This window comes from Pantherophis guttatus, chromosome 8, assembly GCF_059756535.1.
Source record: "Pantherophis guttatus breed Tessera chromosome 8, ASM5975653v1, whole genome shotgun sequence".
Lineage (NCBI taxonomy): Eukaryota > Metazoa > Chordata > Lepidosauria > Squamata > Colubridae > Pantherophis > Pantherophis guttatus.
Window position 1 is genome coordinate 64592132 of NC_142070.1, and position 17945 is coordinate 64610076.

General features: G+C 36.5%; 1 protein-coding gene across 8 annotated transcripts in view; it reads right to left on the bottom strand.

Annotated features, from left to right (window-relative positions):
* FSTL5 (follistatin like 5) overlaps positions 1-17945 on the bottom strand; it is a 397655-nt gene that overhangs the window by 112134 nt on the left and 267576 nt on the right. For all 8 annotated transcript variants that reach the window (XM_034411439.3, XM_034411436.3, XM_034411437.3 and 5 more), the window contains one exon: positions 3739-3905. In XM_034411439.3, coding sequence (XP_034267330.2) covers positions 3739-3905 — 167 coding nt within the window. The remainder of the gene's footprint in view (positions 1-3738; positions 3906-17945) is intronic.

Consider the following 17945-nt stretch of genomic DNA (forward strand, 5'->3'; position numbering starts at 1 on the left):
AAAGCCCACTACACAATAATAGCAATGAACTGAATTTAAATCACGATTGTAGAAATAAAGCAAAATGTAAAAATAAAAAGGGACTGGGTTATGCAGAAAGTAAATAGACTGTGCCATAAATAAAAGAAATTAGGACTATCTTCTCCATTCAAGTGTATGTGTTAAAGTTGGAATAATGAAATATGTATAAGCAATTGAAGTCCAAAGCCTAATTTTGACTAGAGAATGTAATATATCTTCATATCTCTAAATCAATCTAAAATACCTGCAAAAGTTCATTTCATTTTTGTGGATGTTGCCCACTCTTTCATCTGATGCAGTAAAACAAAACAAAAATAAATCATCTTTCTATAAGACACAAATGTTCCAGATAGCATTCTTTATCATCTATTGTCTGCCTTTATTTTCTGATCATTTATCCTGGTATGATTAGTATAATTATGTCACTGATGACATGCTGTACCAAAAAATATAGATACGTGTGGCTTTTGTCATGTGATATAAAGTCAGCTATCGCTCCTAAACAAATGTACCGTATTCATAATTTATGTGCAGCTCCAAAGCAAGCTTACCATCTCTAGAGTTATAAATACTTGTATGAGACCAGAAACTTTTTAAGTGCTGAAATTGCCTTTGAAAGCACCATTGAAATGAATAGGTATAGTACTGCACAAACCACTGTACAGCGCATTCTCTGAATAAATTCATTTGAAGTTCCGCATCCTCTGTTCCCCAATCCAATTTAAAAGCCCAGTTCTCCTCAGTGGACTTATCCAATTACTCTGCTGTTCCCTTGGGCTTTAATTTCTATTTAAGCAAAAAATAAAGAAATGACTTCATCACAGCTCTGTACACAAAAATTCAAAGCTGGAAACTATTAGGTGTCAAAATTTAGGAAGGTATTTAATTTATAACAGAGCTGCAACAAAAGCCGCCACTACATGCAAAATAAAAGTTAGTTACACTTTCAGATAGCTTTACAAACTGTAACTAGGACACTCACAAAATCCAGTTTTACTTATCTGATCAACTATACCAGTTGGATCACCATTACTCTTTGTTCAAGATTAAAAACTCTAAAGTAGATTGTATCTTAATTTATAGGTATACACTGAAGTAATTTATTCAGCTCTCTGCTTTTTAATATTTTTTCTAGCAACCACTACATGAATAAATGGTTAAAAATAAAATAATGTACACCAGACTTCCCTCCAATGGTTACTTACTAATGAATAAGCTCTGCTGAAACTATGAGGATTAAGGCCATTCTGTAAATTAAATTGTGTATTTTAATGGGAGCAAATTTTGAAAAATTCTTTAGGGGCTCTTTGATGATACAAATCTGACTAGCAATTGTTTTTTCCTGAAGGAATAATATACCATATGGTCAAATAGCAGTCCAACAATTTTGGATACAGGGGAAGTCACAAGACAATATTAACTACAATCTATGTCCAAATCCTGGTTCTCTTTACAACCCAGGAGGGAAAGGGATCAAGTATATCAATGGCAAGACAGAGATCAAATCTAGAATCATAAAAGACTACTTGTAACTTGATCTTAAATTTCTGAGATAAAATAATATGAATGAAATCTGAAGAGCAAATGTTACAATTTTCCTATCTGAGAAGAATAGCCATTGCTATTAGCAAGCAAAGCTATGTGTTCATCATCCTGTTAAGTTTCTTTAAAATACATAGATTCAAAAAGACAAATACAAACTACAGTTCTTAATGCTATTCTTGTCAGGGACTTTCTGATTCTGAAGCTGAAGAGGACCACCTGATAGACTCACAGGTGGGAAGTCAATAAACTGTTAGATACTTCAGCATAATGCCTCAGACCCCATACAGTTAGCCAATTCAGGGAATAAAGAGTCAGATCCTGATTTTGAGAGAGTACTTAAAATGCACCATCAACTAAAAAGACTCAGTAATAGAAATCAGCATGGCTCCTTGACAGGAAAGAGTGCCAAATCCTCTAATTAGGAAAGGCATTATACTCAAACTATTTTAAAATATCTCTTATGTTCTGTCTTCTGGTTGGAAACAATTCTCCATATGTGTTTCTATTTCATTCCTAATTTTTTTCCAGGAGTTGATGGCTCCAATTAATCTCATGGTCAAAAGCAACAGAGTGCTCACAAAACCTCATCATTTGCTTTGAAGTAAAAGACAGACCTAAAGTTTAGCAAGTGATGTTGTCAAGACTTCCATGTCAGTCATCAATTTATGTGCTACTTGAGATGACAAAAAGCAGATCAAAATTACCTTGGGTTAAAAACATTTGTTACATGATGCTATACATTTTTTTCTAACATTATGCTTTAATCATTGCTGAAAAATATAACACATTTAGAAAAACTTCCATGCTTAAGGCATATGATTGAGGTATAGAATAAATGTAAAAGTTTAGTGTTTTTTTCATTGATAAATATACAAATATAAGAATAGTTTATGGCATTTAAAAACCTTGGAAGCATATATTAATGGGGAAAAGTGTAACCTGGCTTAATATACAAATCTGTCAGGACAATGTACAACAACAATGTAAAAACATAGTGCTTTGGTGAGTCCTTATTCTTATTGGTGAGAGTAATGGTGATATTAGGTGAAAAAAAACTTTCAGCAATATATACAGTATATTTATTTATTTATATTTCATACGTCTTAACTGCCCATCTCCCATAGAGAGGGACTCTGGATGATGTTATCACAGAGGATAGCCAATAATTATGCTTACAATTGTATCAGGCAGTCATCTGATGTGCTTATTGAAATACACTGGAAAAGATGTGCCAAAAGCAAAGAGTCTGTTTGTCTGAAAGCTGAATGCCTTTTAATTTCAATAGAAGATGGATTATATGTGTATATCTAGGCATAACAGGCAGTTCCACAGCTATTTCCAGATGCTCATTCAAAAAGATCAAAACCTATTATGAAAACAAGAACTGCATCATGTCAATGCAAAGCTCCAGATCCAATGTAGCTAACAAAAGTGTGATATGACTAGAAAGTTCTCATTTTAACAATCTCTGCATATAAATTTGATGTTATAAAAATATTTATAAAAGTTTGTAAGAATTTTAGACCAATTGTGAAAGAATGAGGTTTTTTCTTAGCTATGCAAGGTACTATGACGGAAAGATTTATTTTATTTATTTTTTTATTTTGCTTTGTTTTGTTATATTTATTAAATTTGTATGCCCATTTCCCCTATCAGGTGACTCTGGATGGCTTTGATGATAGATATGTTGTAACTTGATCCTAAATTTCTGAGATACAATTATATGAATGAAATTTGAGGAGCAAGTGTTACAATTTTCCTATCTGCTGAGAATAATAGCCATTGCCTATTAGCAAGCAAAACTACGGCTTCATCATCCTGTTGAATTATGTGATTTCCTAGACATTTCCCATGTGAAAAATACTCTTGTATTGGCAATAGTATGATTCATGAAAGCCAAGTAACTGTTTAGGTAAGTTTAACGTATGTTTTTCCCTTAACGTGATTTCGCCACTCCCACCTATGGAAAATGGGGACCCATATAGTAAAAAGACAAGACTCACATAGAAAATGAAAAAAAAAAATACTGCTTGATGTGTCCTTTAATTTTATTACTTGAATTTGAATCGGGTTCACATGTTGATTTAACAAATGTGATTGCTCTAGTTAGAATGGCAGAAAATTAATTATAATTCTATTAAAAAGGTCAATAGATTGCCCTTAATCACTTACATTGATGTCTTCTAAATCTAAACTCTTCAGAGCGACATTGTTCCGCTTCCAGATGATTGGAGGTCTCAAGGTGCCCTGAATGGCACAACTTAGAACTGCACTTTGTCCAACTATCGCAGCCGTAATGCTTACTTTCTGATCTTCTGGCAGGCTCAGTTGTATTACTTCTGTAAAAGATATGTTGCATTTAATGCCAATTTGCACATAGAAGGTCTATACCTAAAGAAATATCCAGTTTGTAGCTCTATCTCACCTTATTTTTTAGTTTACTCAAGTCTAAGGCACCATATCTGGGTTGTAAAAATAATTACCGTATTTTTTGGAATATAAGACACACTTCCCCTCCCCAAAAGAGGGTGAAAATTTGGGTGTGTCTTATACACCAAATGTAGCCACGCCCACCCGCTGGCCCCCACCCGCTGGCCTCTGCCTCCCAGCAATTTGCCTCCTTGCAGCAAACAGCCCATTTCAGTTTCAGCTTCAGCACATCCTGATTAGCACAAGCAGCTGATTGGTGGTTGGATCGGCCTCCTGACCATCAGCTGTTTCAAGCTGCAGGGATTGCCCTTGCCTATTGCCTCCTCCTCGTGCCCCATTTTCAGCCTCTGCTGTTTGCTGCAAGGAAGCAAATTGCTGGGAGACAGAGGCAGATTTTTTTTTCTTGTGCTAATCAGGCTGTGCTGAAAATGAAAATGAAACTGAAACAGGCTGTTTGCTGCAAGGAGGCAAATTGCTGGGAGGCAGAGGCAGAGGCAGATTTTTTTTTCTTGTTTTCCTCCCCCAAAAAGGTAAGTCCAGAGTGTCTTATACTCCGAAAAATATGGTAATGGCAGCAAGATAATAATTAAAAAATAGCATGTAATTGTCATCTAGCAGCTGAATGGGGTTGGGTTTTTTGTTTTGTTTGGCAGTCCAGAATTTCTATCCCTAACTTAGTCCCAGGATGCACGATAAGCTTAAGAAGAAAAGGATAATTTAGGATACAAATTACAGAGATGTAAGGTCCTAGAGAATTGTACTCCTATAGCTTTAATACTGTACACTATCGGATATTAACATTACATTCACTCATTTCCATAAGAAAAACAGACCTATGGACAACAAATTGGCTGCAGTCCACAAGAATACGTTGAACTCTAAAACTATCAACATTATGCTATGCTTACTTCTGTAATTCAATGCTTTTTATTTTGTTAATGTTTGAAGGAGTAAAACAAATACCAAACCAAAATCTTCAAACTACCAAAGCCTCTTAACTAAAGTCACCCTCCTTAATAGCTTGCTTAAGCATTTGCAGATGCTAGCTCACAAGTGATCTTAAATCAAAACTTGTAACTTTCATTTTATCAATATAATTGGAAACTTTAATTCATATTATGATTCAACATTATTGCTAATCATCATTTATTATACCAATGCCTGTTTTTACCCTTTTCATTGGGCAGAACCTTGTGGTTTGTCTTCAGCATTGTACGATTGTGTGATCTCCATTTATAAATTGTGTCATGGAGAATTTTTATCTATTTTATCACAAGATGTTTTGAAATCAATGTTGAATGAAACCCCAAGAAGAGTGGAGATTGTCAGAGAAATTAAGATTACAATGAAAATTCATTCAATTTTTAGCAATTTTATAATTTAAGCAATCAGTATAATCTCTCACCTAACCTGTTTAATTTATCAAACAGAGAACAATAAAATGGAATTTTGACATATAGGTTGCAAATGCACTAAACAGGGATGTCAAAGAAACTTTTTTTAATTAAAAAGGTTTTTTTTTTTATTAAATACACAGTTAAAAACATTGGACATAGTACAACTTTTCTGGTTCAAACATTTCCATCAAGTTTTACCTTGCAACAAATACAATTCATATTCGTTATATAAATATGTATAGTCTATCAAAATTCAGACACATAAATCTCTTCGTCTGTGAAAATTCTTTTCAATACCAATACAATTCCTACCTATCACATAATCAAAAGAGAAACTTCCATATATGCTTTAAATCAAAAAGACTTAGTATACAAAATTGCTGAACTAAGGTAGAAATGGAAACTAGAGGGTCAACTATACTGAATTTACTTCTTTACTAACAGAGATAAAATGATAGACGATATTGAAATTATGGAAACTTTGGTGGAGGGTGAATATATGATATTGGAATTCAACATATGCCAGGCATATGTGACCGGGAGGATTTTTCATCAGGTTCACCTGATCCGCCAGTTGCGTCCCTTTCTAGATCGGGACTCTCTACACACAGTCACTCACACCCTCGCCACCTCTCGTCTGGACTATTGTAATGCTCTCTACATGGGGCTCCCCTTGAGGTGCACTCGGAAGCTCCAACTGGCGCAGAGTGCGGCCGCGCGGGTGGTTATGGGAGCAACATGGAGTTCCCATGTAACACCTCTCCTGCGCGAGCTGCACTGGCTCCCGGTGGTCTTCCGAGTGCGCTTCAAGGTTCTGGTTATCACCTTTAAAGCGCTCCATGGCTTAGGACCTGGTTATCTACGGGACCGCCTGCTACCACCAATAGTTTCCCACCGGCCAGTACGCTCCCATAGAGAGGGGCTCCTCCGGGTGCCGTTGGCCAAACAATGTCAACTGGCGACCCCTAGGGGGAGAGCCTTCTCTGTGGGGGCACCTATGATCTGGAACGAGCTCCCCCCGGAGATACGGAGGAACCCGGATCTGTGCACCTTCCGTCGCGCGCTTAAGACTTTCCTATTCCATCAAGCTGGCCTGGCCTAAATCTTCTCCCCTTTTTAAATGTAAATTTTTAAATCTAATTTTAATTTGTTTTAAATTATGGGGTATTTTAAATTCAGCCAAATTATTTAATTTGTTTTTAATTCATTTTAAATTTTTGTATTTATGTGTTTTATTTCGTGGCTGTTCACCGCCCTGAGTCCTTTGGGAGAAGGGCGGTATAGAAATTTAATAAAATAAAATAAATAAAATAATATGTAATAGAACAAAGTCAAATTAGTATATTAGATTTTAAGAGAGCTGATTCAAACAAACTTAGTGAGAGCTAATTCGATCCATGGAAATCTTAGGGGAAAACAACTCAAGAAGATAGGGAAATTCTGAAAAATGAGATTATGAAATACTGCACCCAGTTTTGGTCATCACAATACAAAAAAAAAATGTTGAGACTCTGGAAAGAGTGCAGAGAAGAGCAACAAAGATGATTAGGAGCTTGGACAATGAATGGTTGCAAGAACTGGGTATGTCTAGTCTAATAAAGGGACTAACGGTGAATTGATAGTCATCTTCCAATATTTGAGGGGCTGCCAGAGAGGAGGAAGTTGACCTATTTTCCAAATCACCTTAGAGCTAGACAAGAAGTAATGGTAGAAAAATTATAAAAGAGACATATAACCTAGAACCATCGGTGGGATTCAAACGGTTCGCACCACTTCAACCAAACTAGTTATTAAATTGCTAGCTAGCCCCGCCCTGCCCCACCCAGCCCGTCCTCGCCCCTTTGCCTGGCTTCCCTCCTCCTGCTTCTTGCGCCGTCCCTTCCCAGTATAGCTTGATACAGGCAGAAGCTCACAATTGCCCTTTCCAAGCCCGCTGTCGGTAAAGCTGGGCGCTATTTTTTTGCCTAGGTTTGTCCGCCTATCAGGGGGGAAAGAGATGGGGGCCTGGGAAGGAATCCCTTTTCCCCCTGACAGCTGGATAAACCTAGGCATAAAGCCAACTCTCACCGGCAGCCAGCTTCACCAACAGCGGGCTTGGAAAGGGCAATTATGAGCTTCCGCCTGCTGGGAAGGGGAGGGACTGGGGAGGGAGAGCGCAAGCAGTGGGAGGAGGGAAGCGAGGCAAAGGGGTGAGCGAGGGATGTCCACAACATGCTGTTGCACATGCACTTTCCCTCAGCCTAGCAGACTTTCTAAGGGAGGGAGGGAGAGAGAAACAGATCTGATCCAATCTTGGAGAGTTATATCAGGGCTGGTGGCGGTGTTCTCTCTCTCTCTCACACACACACACACACACAAACAAACACACACACACATACACACACAGAGGTTGGATCTTTCTTTCTTCCCTCCCGTCCCACCCACCGGAGACCCCTGGATTCCCTCCCCAACCCAGCCTGGCCCATACAGGCACCACCCACGTGAGTGATGTAAAGTTGGCCATGACCACCCAGTCACATGACCACCCAGCCACACCCACCCAGTCACATGACCACCCAGCTACATCCACCCAGCCATGTCCACAGAACCAGTTGTTAAAATATTTGAATCCCACCACGGCCTACAACTAAGGAGAAATTTCCTTACAATGAGAACAATTTATCAATTCCATCACTGGAGGTTATTAAGAAGAGATTGGAGAGCCATTTGTTTGGAATGGTATAGGGTCTCTCTTATAGGTTGGAGTAGAAGACTTCTAAGGTTCCTTCCTACTCTATTATACTGTTTCTGTAAATGAATAAGTTGTCTGCTAAAAACAATCAAATTTTGCAGGTCAGTTTGTTATATACATTTTTATTGATTAATTACAATCAAATTTATATTGCTTATGTCAGCCCTTATCAATTAGTGTAGCATGAAGTCATCCTCACTGACTATGGATCTACTAGTCTGATGTGGTAGGTGGGAGAATTAGCTGAGTGAATATTCTGTATACAATCATACCGTATTATTAGGGTAGTTATATTACAGGATGTAAACTGTTTGAAGTAAAGCTGCCTTTTGCAATTGATTGATGGGGATTTTCTCAATGTCAATGGCATTCAACTGCTGATCAGGATGTTTGGGGATTGCATTCAAGGTACCTAGTATATTGGTGTCTGCTTTCTTTTACCAAAGTCATTCTACTTCTCTTTGCAAGTATTTTGTAATGTTTTCCATTCCTTTCTTTTTGTTTCTGCTGACTCTACTGCAATGTCCACTGTCCAGACGTTTTTATTTTCTTATCTAGAATTGTTAAGCTTCAGTTGTAATGTGGCATGCACTTGCCTGTTTGAATTCTAATGTGCCAGAGTGCATTAGCACATTGGCTTCTTAATTTTCTATTATGTTATAAGTTTTGTGGTCCCACCAGTTCTTGCTTGCAGATATTTCTTGCAGATCTTCCAATGCACCATTGTTGCTACTTTGTCATGTCATTGTTTGTAATCAGTCTGTGTGATCTTCTTGCAGCAGCTAATCAGATGATCCATTGTTTCTTCAACTTTATGGCAGAGGTTGCAGCAACTGTCTTTTACTGTCTTCTTAATTCTGGTTTTGTATGTATTTAGTTCTTAAAGATTTGTCTCATACAGCCAGATTTATCCCCTCCCTTCAACTTTTCTGCTCTTGCAGGATCCAATCCGGGTCAGTCATTGGGACCAGAGGTTTTGTCTTCTGAGCTTTTGAACTTGTGCTGGAGCTCATCTTGAGGAAACTTCTCTCTAGCTCTTAGCCATTGTCAGGTCTGTTTTGCCTGGTTCTTTTTTTTCTTTTCTTTTTTTTTAATATACAGCCTATGTAATACTTTGCCTTGCCATGTCTCGTCTAGTCTTCATTTGGTTTTTCTTGTAGACCAGTTTGGTCTACCAAATAATCAGTAAATCTTATTGGAATATTAGTTTCAGTGCATCTCCTTCATTATCCTTCAGTTAATCTTCCAATGCCCTTTTCTCTTCTTCAACTGTCTGGTATATATTTGCAACATTCCACTCTCATCTATTTTTCTTTGTTAAGTAGAGTTTGTCAACATTGCTGCATAGAGGAAGGGTATGATTCATTGTCAATATTTTTCTGGTCTTCCTATCCACGGCTTTAGTTCCACTTGAATTCAGTCTATTATTCCAAGTGTGTGTGTAATGATTGGAACTGTACAGGTGTTAATTGTCTTGCAGCTATTTGTTCCACTGAGTTTGGACTTTAAGATCCATTTCACTCTCATGATGTATTCTCTTCTAACTTTTTAAATTAGCTTCACTAATTTATGATGTTGTCAGTTTAAAGGATGTTCAGATATTTGTAGTGATTGTTTTATCACCATTCTTGATATTATTTCCATAGGGCATATTGATTTCCTCATATTTTACTACTGTTCCCTCATTGGTGATAATGCTGGAATTTTTGTCTTGACCAAACTCCATTGTGGAAGCTTGGCTGTATATATTGACAATGATGAGTGGGGATTCTATTGAGTGGCTCAAATATATATGGGAAATGCATGCTCACAAGCATATAATTATTATTACTATTACTGATATATAACAACAAAATGCACTAATTATTATTAAAAACTATCTATTTTTTATTTTTATGACCCTGAAATTCCTTTTTATCGGGGTGGGGTTCATGTGACTGAATGGAGCTGAGCGTTTACTGGCCAGATACCCTTTCTGATGCCTATGTGGAGTTTGCAGCAGATATTTTCTCTTTGCATCCTGCTAGAGAAACTTCTGTCACTGCCTAGGATTGAATTCTCAACCTTCCAAGTAAAAGGCGAGTGTCTTTGCCACTATTAAAAACTATATGCAGTTGTAAAAAAATGTCTATTTCTCAGCATTTAAACTATACATGAACACATACACACACACACACTTTTAAAAAAATATCCATATAGGAATGAATCCACTCCTTAAAATCAAGAAAGTAAGTTATCTATTTACATGATATCAGGCTTGTTAAAGCCAACATACTTTATAAAGTTTAATGAATAGAATAGAATAGAATAGAATAGAATAGAATAGAATAGAATAGAATAGAATAGAATAGAATAGAATAGAATAGAATAACAGAGTTGAAAGGAACCTTGGAGATCTTCTAGTCCAACCCCCTGCCCAGGCAGGAAACCCTACACCACTTCAGACAAATGGTTATCCAACATCATCTTAAAAACTTCCAGTGTTGGAGCATTCACAACTTCTGCAGGCAAGTTGTTCCACTTATTAATTGTTCTAACTGTCAGGAAATTTCTCCTTAGTTCTAAGTTGCTTCTTTCCTTGATTAATTTCCACCCATTGCTTCTTGTTCTACCCTCAGGTGCTTTGGAGAATAGTTTAATTCCCTCTTCTTTGTGGCAACCGCTGAGATATTGGAACAATGCTATCATGTCTCCCCTATTCCTTCTTTTCATTAAACTAGACATACCCAGTTCCTGCAACCGTTCTTCATATGTTTTAGCCTCCAGTCCCCTAATCATCTTTGTTGCTCTTCTCTGCACTTTTTCTAGAGTCTTCATATCTTTTTTACATCGTGGCAACCAAAAGTGAATGCAATATTCCAAGTGTGGCCTTACAAAGGCCTTATAAAGTGGTATTAACACTTCACGTGATCTTGATTCTATCCCTCTGTTTATGCAGCCTAGAACTGTTGGCTTTTTTGGCAGCTGCTGCACACTGCTGGTTCAGATTTAAATGATTGTCCACTAGGACTCCAAGATCCCTCTCACAGTCCCCACTATTGAGCAAGGTACCACATATATGGTACCTGTGCAATAAATTATTACAAATTTGTACATCTCTGTCATAAGACCACTGTAATAAATATACATGCACAGAAACAAGAATTCCTCAAGGTTGCAGAAAAAAATAGTATGAAAGTTTTAGGGTTATTTCCGTTAACAATTGGCTGAAAAAAAATAATAAATGGAATATGTATTTTGGAAAAGACAAAATGAGAACAAAGCGACTATAACAAAATTTCTGTATATTGCATTTCAATTATTAAACTATTAAAAGAAGAATGTATTATACAGATATATAATGACTACATTTAAAAATGTACATTTTTATTCAACTCACTTATTTATTCACCTTTATTCAATGTGCCTTTGTGTCTCAACCAGCAAACATTATCCAGATTGGAGCTGACTAAATAGAATTAAGACTACATTAAGCCTGAATGCATTTAGTTTGCCTATTTAGAATGTAATTTAAAAGCAATCACCTCTTCCAATGATATAGAAACAGTCCTTTACATATAATCTAAAGCAAGGTTCAAACTCTTAATGAAAGACTGAAACAATCATAATAATAAAGCCATAGAGTAATGTGATAGGATAGCTGTTATTTTTCATTCTATAGTTTTAGTATCATTTTCAATATTGTGAGAAAGGTATGGTGTTATTATATGTGATCTGTCTTCCCTTTTATTGCTCCCTTTTGCTTTTTGTTCAATTGAAATTTAACACTTTTAAACATATGTAGTACAAAAAATGAGTGGAACCCAAACACAGATCAGGTTATTTAGAAAAGAAAAGATAATAACCTATTTTAAAATGTAATTTAAATGTAATTTTAAAATGGCAGTTCAGAATAACGCTACATTTGGAACAAAAACAGGTTGGAAAATATTGCCTGCATGCCTATCCTAGATATTGTTGGTCTTTCAAAATGTGAGCTAGACTATAATACAGCTAGTTTGGAATCTTTATTATCTTTCTTTACAGATTCCACAAAAGGCAGGTGAAATTCATTCTTAGAAAAGCACTTTGATATTATGCACACATTTATTAACAGTGTTAATTATACGCATTTAGGGCTATGATAGAACACCCTGCATACTAATACAGAGCTACCCAGAGAAAAGCAACATCTGCACTGGGCTCTGAATGTAGATAAGGTGCTGGGCAAAAGACCAGAGCTATAAAACATGAGGCACTGATTATCTGCTAGTGCCAGATGACCCAAACACCTTTAAGGTAGCAAAATAATAAATTATATTTTCATTCTCATGTCTCTCCTTCCTCACACAGAGTCTGTTCCCATTTTAATCTATGAGCATCATATGCATGAGTACTGTATATAATTCTATCTGATAAAAACTGCCCAAGGAGCTGCTGATTCAGTTCTACAGAGGAATTGTTGACTCTGTCATCTGCATCTCTATAACTGTCTGGTTTGGCTCTGCAACCAAAACAAGATAGAAACAGACTTCAAAGGATAATTAGAACTGCAGAAAAAACAATTGCTACCAACCTGCCTTCCATTGAGGACCTGTATACTGCACAAGTCAAAAAGAGGGCTGTGAAAATATATATATATTTGCGCGCGCGCGCACACACACACTTCTGTACATGAGCAGATTGTTCATGTTGACGCCCAGGCAGGTGGGCCATTACTACCGGTTCGCAAGAACCAGACCGAAGCAGGAGCAATCCACCACTGCTAGAGACCCCTCACATCCTGAACATAACTTGTTTCAACTTCCACCATCGTAACGACGCTATAGGGCACTGCATACCAGAACAACTACACACAAGGACATTTTTTTCCTAAACGCCATCACTCTGCTAAACAACTAATTCCCACAACACTGTCAAATTATTTACTAAGACTGTATTACTATTCTTCTTCTCATCCTTCCTATTACCTATCTCCTCCCACTTATGACTATAACCTTGTTGCTTGTATCTCTACAATTTATATTGTTTTATTTGTTTCCTAGTATGAGTTGATTGCTTATTAGTAACCTATGACTATTACTAAGTGTTGTATTTTATAATTCTTGACAAATGTATTTTTTTTCTTTAATGTACACTGAGAGCATAAGCACCAAAGACAAATTCCTTATGTGTCCAATCACACTTGACCAATAAAGAATTCTATTCTATTCTATACTTAATAGAGTATGACATAACATTTTTCTCCATTTTATTTATTTACTTATTGTCTGAGAACTGTCTTTCTAAAAATGGATTGCTCTGCAGAAGTCCTTAATAACAAAAAAATGGATATCAACATAATATTAAGCAAGCATGGGGATTCAAAAGTGTAACTACTGTTTGTCTGTATGCAAATGTCTGTATTGTAAAGAAGAAAATATACAAAATAAGATCTCATAAAAATCTATGCATCAATAAACCTTATTCTATATTGGGCTTAAAATTGAAGCAAAAGCAAAACTAATATTTATGTTTCTTTCTTTAGATAGTTTGAGAGGGCTGATAAAAATATTAAAATAAAAAAAATACTTTTTATTTAAGAACAAAACAAAATAATACCACAAGATAAAATACAAAAAAATCCATTGTGCCCCTTCCTGGATCAGGCAGTTTTCTAGGTAGTGATGGCCTTGTCACTTCTTGGTCAACTATTGCAATGTGATTTACACAGGCTGCCACTGAAACATCTTCAACTAGTCCAAAATGCATGGTCTATCAGTGCCTTGATATGCCCACATGACACAGTTACTTTATGAGTTGCATTGATTTCCAGTAAACTTCCGAGTGACATTCAATGTGCTGATTATTACTTATGGCGCAGCAGACTAAAGCACTGTTAAGTAACACCAGCTGTCTGCCATTACTGCAAGTTCAAATCTCACCAGTCTCAAGGTTGACTCACCTTCCATCCTTTCGAGGTAGGTAAAATGAGGACCCGGTTTGTGGGGACAATAAGCTAACTTTGTATAAAAAAGAACACCACTTGGGGGGGGGGGGCAAAAGCCCTACTAAGCAGGTATACACAAAAGTATGAAGGCTATTGCTTAACGCATTGTAAGCTGTTAAGCATATCCCTTTTCCGGATATGAGTCTCCGGAAAAGGGTGGCATATAAATCAAACCAATAAATAAAATAAATAAATGAATAAAGCCCTACATAGCACAGGACCCAAATAGCATAGAACTACCTGTCTCCCATGGATGCTTCTTTGTTAATAAAAGCCAACAGAGAAATAGGTGCTGTTTCCCCTTGAACAAACAGTGCCACCTTTTGGTACCCAGAAAGCAAGCTGTCATAGCACCTGGCTTCAGAAATGAGGTGCCCTCTTATAAAGATGACTAAGGAGTGTATGGGAGCTCTCTTGACCTGAAGGAGTCTCTCTCTTCTTTAGTGATATGCAGCTTCCGGGCCCTCAATTCAATCTCCAAGGAAGATATTATAACATTGGGCCTTTTGAAATACGTAAAAAAAATATGGGAGCCTGAAGAATAATGGAGATGGGGAAAGAAGACAAGAAAAGCAGCACTTTAGATTTGTTGCTAAAAAGATGCTTTGAAGAAGGCATGTGCAAGCTGCCACGTTGATACCTTTTCCATCAATCAATCAATCAATCAATCAACCCTCCATCTATTTGACAGCCATAGGATCCCCAGAAAATATGCACTGGAATTAACAGCTTTGTATTCAAAGCACCATTTTAGTTTAGATACACAGTACTTCGCATTCCTATATTTGAAAAATGACACTTCCCTCACAAGGAAATACAGCTTCAGAAAAGGCCAGGCATTGGCATGATAATAATACACAAGTATTGTATTCCACAGTTCAAACTACGCATTCTTTTCTATTAGATAGAAAGTGTCTTTGTACACATAGCTGCTTTATCTGACCTCCATTAATTATAAAGTTGACCCTTATAAAATGACACAATACATAAAAACTACATTTATCTTAAAAAAAAAGAAGATCCTGAATTTAAGATGGCAATCCCTGTTAGAACGTCTACAAAAATCTAAGACAACTACTACATTTTGGAAATGGAAAAATTACTCTCACTGTATTATTAATTCTGTATATATTTTTTTTCATATATAAGTGTATTGTCTTCACATTTAGAAGAGCTTGAGCACTGACATACTGTATACTGTATAACTTCAAAAGCAATTGCTGTTTTCTGTCCACAAGGCCAAATAGCTATTTATTTTTGGTTAAAACACTGTTCTGTTTGGAAAAAATAGACAAAAACTGTCTGAATCAACAGCAACATTGATTCCAGTCAGATACTGCAGCTCCTCTTTCCAACAAGTCTGATAAAAAAGGGGACTAATACAGAGGAGGCGAAGAGATAAGATAATGTAATATGTTTTCAAATTCAACCTATACTGAAGTAGGTGTTTCCCTTTTTTCCCCCCTTGAGAGTAAGATATGCATTTTTATCGGTATTATTTATCAGAGAAGCCATAAACAGGCAGCCTGCAGCATCCCTGCATGCCTAGTGAAAAAAATGGAAGTGAAAAGTTAGACAGTTCTCCTTGATATAAATAGGAAATGTGCTTCAGATTGGTCCTCTCAAAATTCAATGTTTCAATCACCTGACATTAAGGCAGGCTACCTTCTTATTCCTTGTTAGTTGGTTGTCTAGCTTTACCCCCCAAAGTCTATACACACACATACACACACACACACACACACACACACACACACACGTGTGTGTGTGTGTGTAGACTTTTGGGGGTAAAGCTGGAAACCAACAGCTTTACCCCCCAAAGTCCATACTTGTGATGGCGAACCTCTGGCACACGTGCCGGAGGTGGCACACAGAATCCTCTCAGTGGGCACACGCGCTGTTGCCAGCTGCTCTTCCGGCTTTGGTCACTCGCATGTGTGCCCCAGAACACAGAAGAGAACAGCTGGCTGGTGCGCATGCATGCGCCAGAATCTGGAAGAGCAGCTAGCCGCCGCGTGCATGCACACACCGGCCAGTTCGTTACGCAGCATTTTTTCATTTGTTTCCTCAAGTGCTGCTAATAAACCTACAGTAATTCGGATCTATCACAATATCTTCATTAGTCATTTCCTTTTTTCATTGAAAGCTTTTTTCCCCCAAAACAGCTTTTCCACCATAGCTCTAAATTTACCTATATTCAGATTATTCAATTTGACCTGAACCCAATTTGAAAAATATTCTGAAATTATAATAACAAATATATTATTCACTGTATTGATTGTAATGCCATTGTAAGATGGAAATACTTGCTCCCTCCTTATCTGAGTTGATATACATAATTTTAATTTTTTATCCAAATATAGTTATTTACTATTCTGCTATTTTTGGTCTTTTTAAAGAGATCTAGAAGGAGAGTTTGAAATAAGAACTAGAAAAAAAATGATAAAGCAGACATTTTTATTGCAACATTTTTTAAATTCCGAGATAGTTTTAATTATATCTATAAATTATGCTTTTTTATAATATTCCTAATAAATGATTTATACTTTAAAGATATAGCTTTACCAGATTTTCAGTACCTGTGTTTCCCCAAAAATAAGATCCTGTCTTATATTTTTTTGAACCCTAAAATAAGCGCTTGGCCATATTGCCATGCACTGAAAAGCCCGATTGGGCTTATTATCAGAGGATGTCTTACTTTGGGGGAAACAGGGTATCATAACTGAAGCATTTTCTGCTATATATTTCCTTAGTATATTTATGAGATGGAAAGATTTTATTTCCAGATGCAAATATTTCTTCTGATGCTTTTTATCTCAAATGACTAAAAAGAAGATGAAATAGTATACCACAGAATTAAAAACAAAACAAACACACTTAAAAGTAGGTAGCTCAAAAAGAAAATAACAGTAATTAAAAATGGTGAGTTTCAAACCTGCACTATTGTGAAATTCATAATAAAAGGCAGCTCAAAAAAATACTAAAAGAGTGTTATGAACGCTAACTTAGTTGACAGGTTTTTTTCTTTTTCTGAAAATATACAACAGACTAGTTTAATTTAGAATGAACTCAAGATATAGCAAGAGCACTTGATATAAAACTACACAGAAATGTTTATTTTTGAAATAGACCAAAAAACCTGCCTTGAGATCACTTGGACATTGAATGGAGTATTAATGGAATGTGGTATTATTCATATCTGCCTTCCAGATATGGTTGCTTGCCTCTTCTGGTAATGGGGTAACCACACAGTGGAGATAAGCCCTACTCTTACTTGCTTCAGAAAAATAAATAAATAATAAGGATGGATTGCATGTTGGAATGACTGTATGTAAAGTCATAAACAAACAAACACATACACAAACTAACAAGGGAAATGGTAAATGTGCTTTTAATCTGCTAATTGTTGAACATGAAATATGCTAAATGTCTACATACAATAGTTTACTAAACAATATTATCAGGATTTATTGGTAAGCCACATATCTGAATTATTCTGAAATACAAATTACAAATAATGGATGTCTCCCAGTGCTATTTCATCATCAAGGCACGCAGAGGCCAGAGATGCTGTATGGCTGTGTTTCAGGACAGGTTAAACAACAACAACAAAAGCTGTATTTCAGTCACCAAAGAGATAGGTATGACTGCCTCCCAACAATCAATACTGAACCCCCTGACTTATCAGGAAAATACAGCAATAGAGTCTTAACAGAGGCATGTTCAGGCTGAAGTTTACAGACAAATGGTTTATGATAAAGCAGCATTGTTTTCAGCATCATGTCACTAGAATGACATGAGGTTAAAGATTAAAGTATTGGGTCCTGTCATAAATGTAGAATATTGTGTAGTG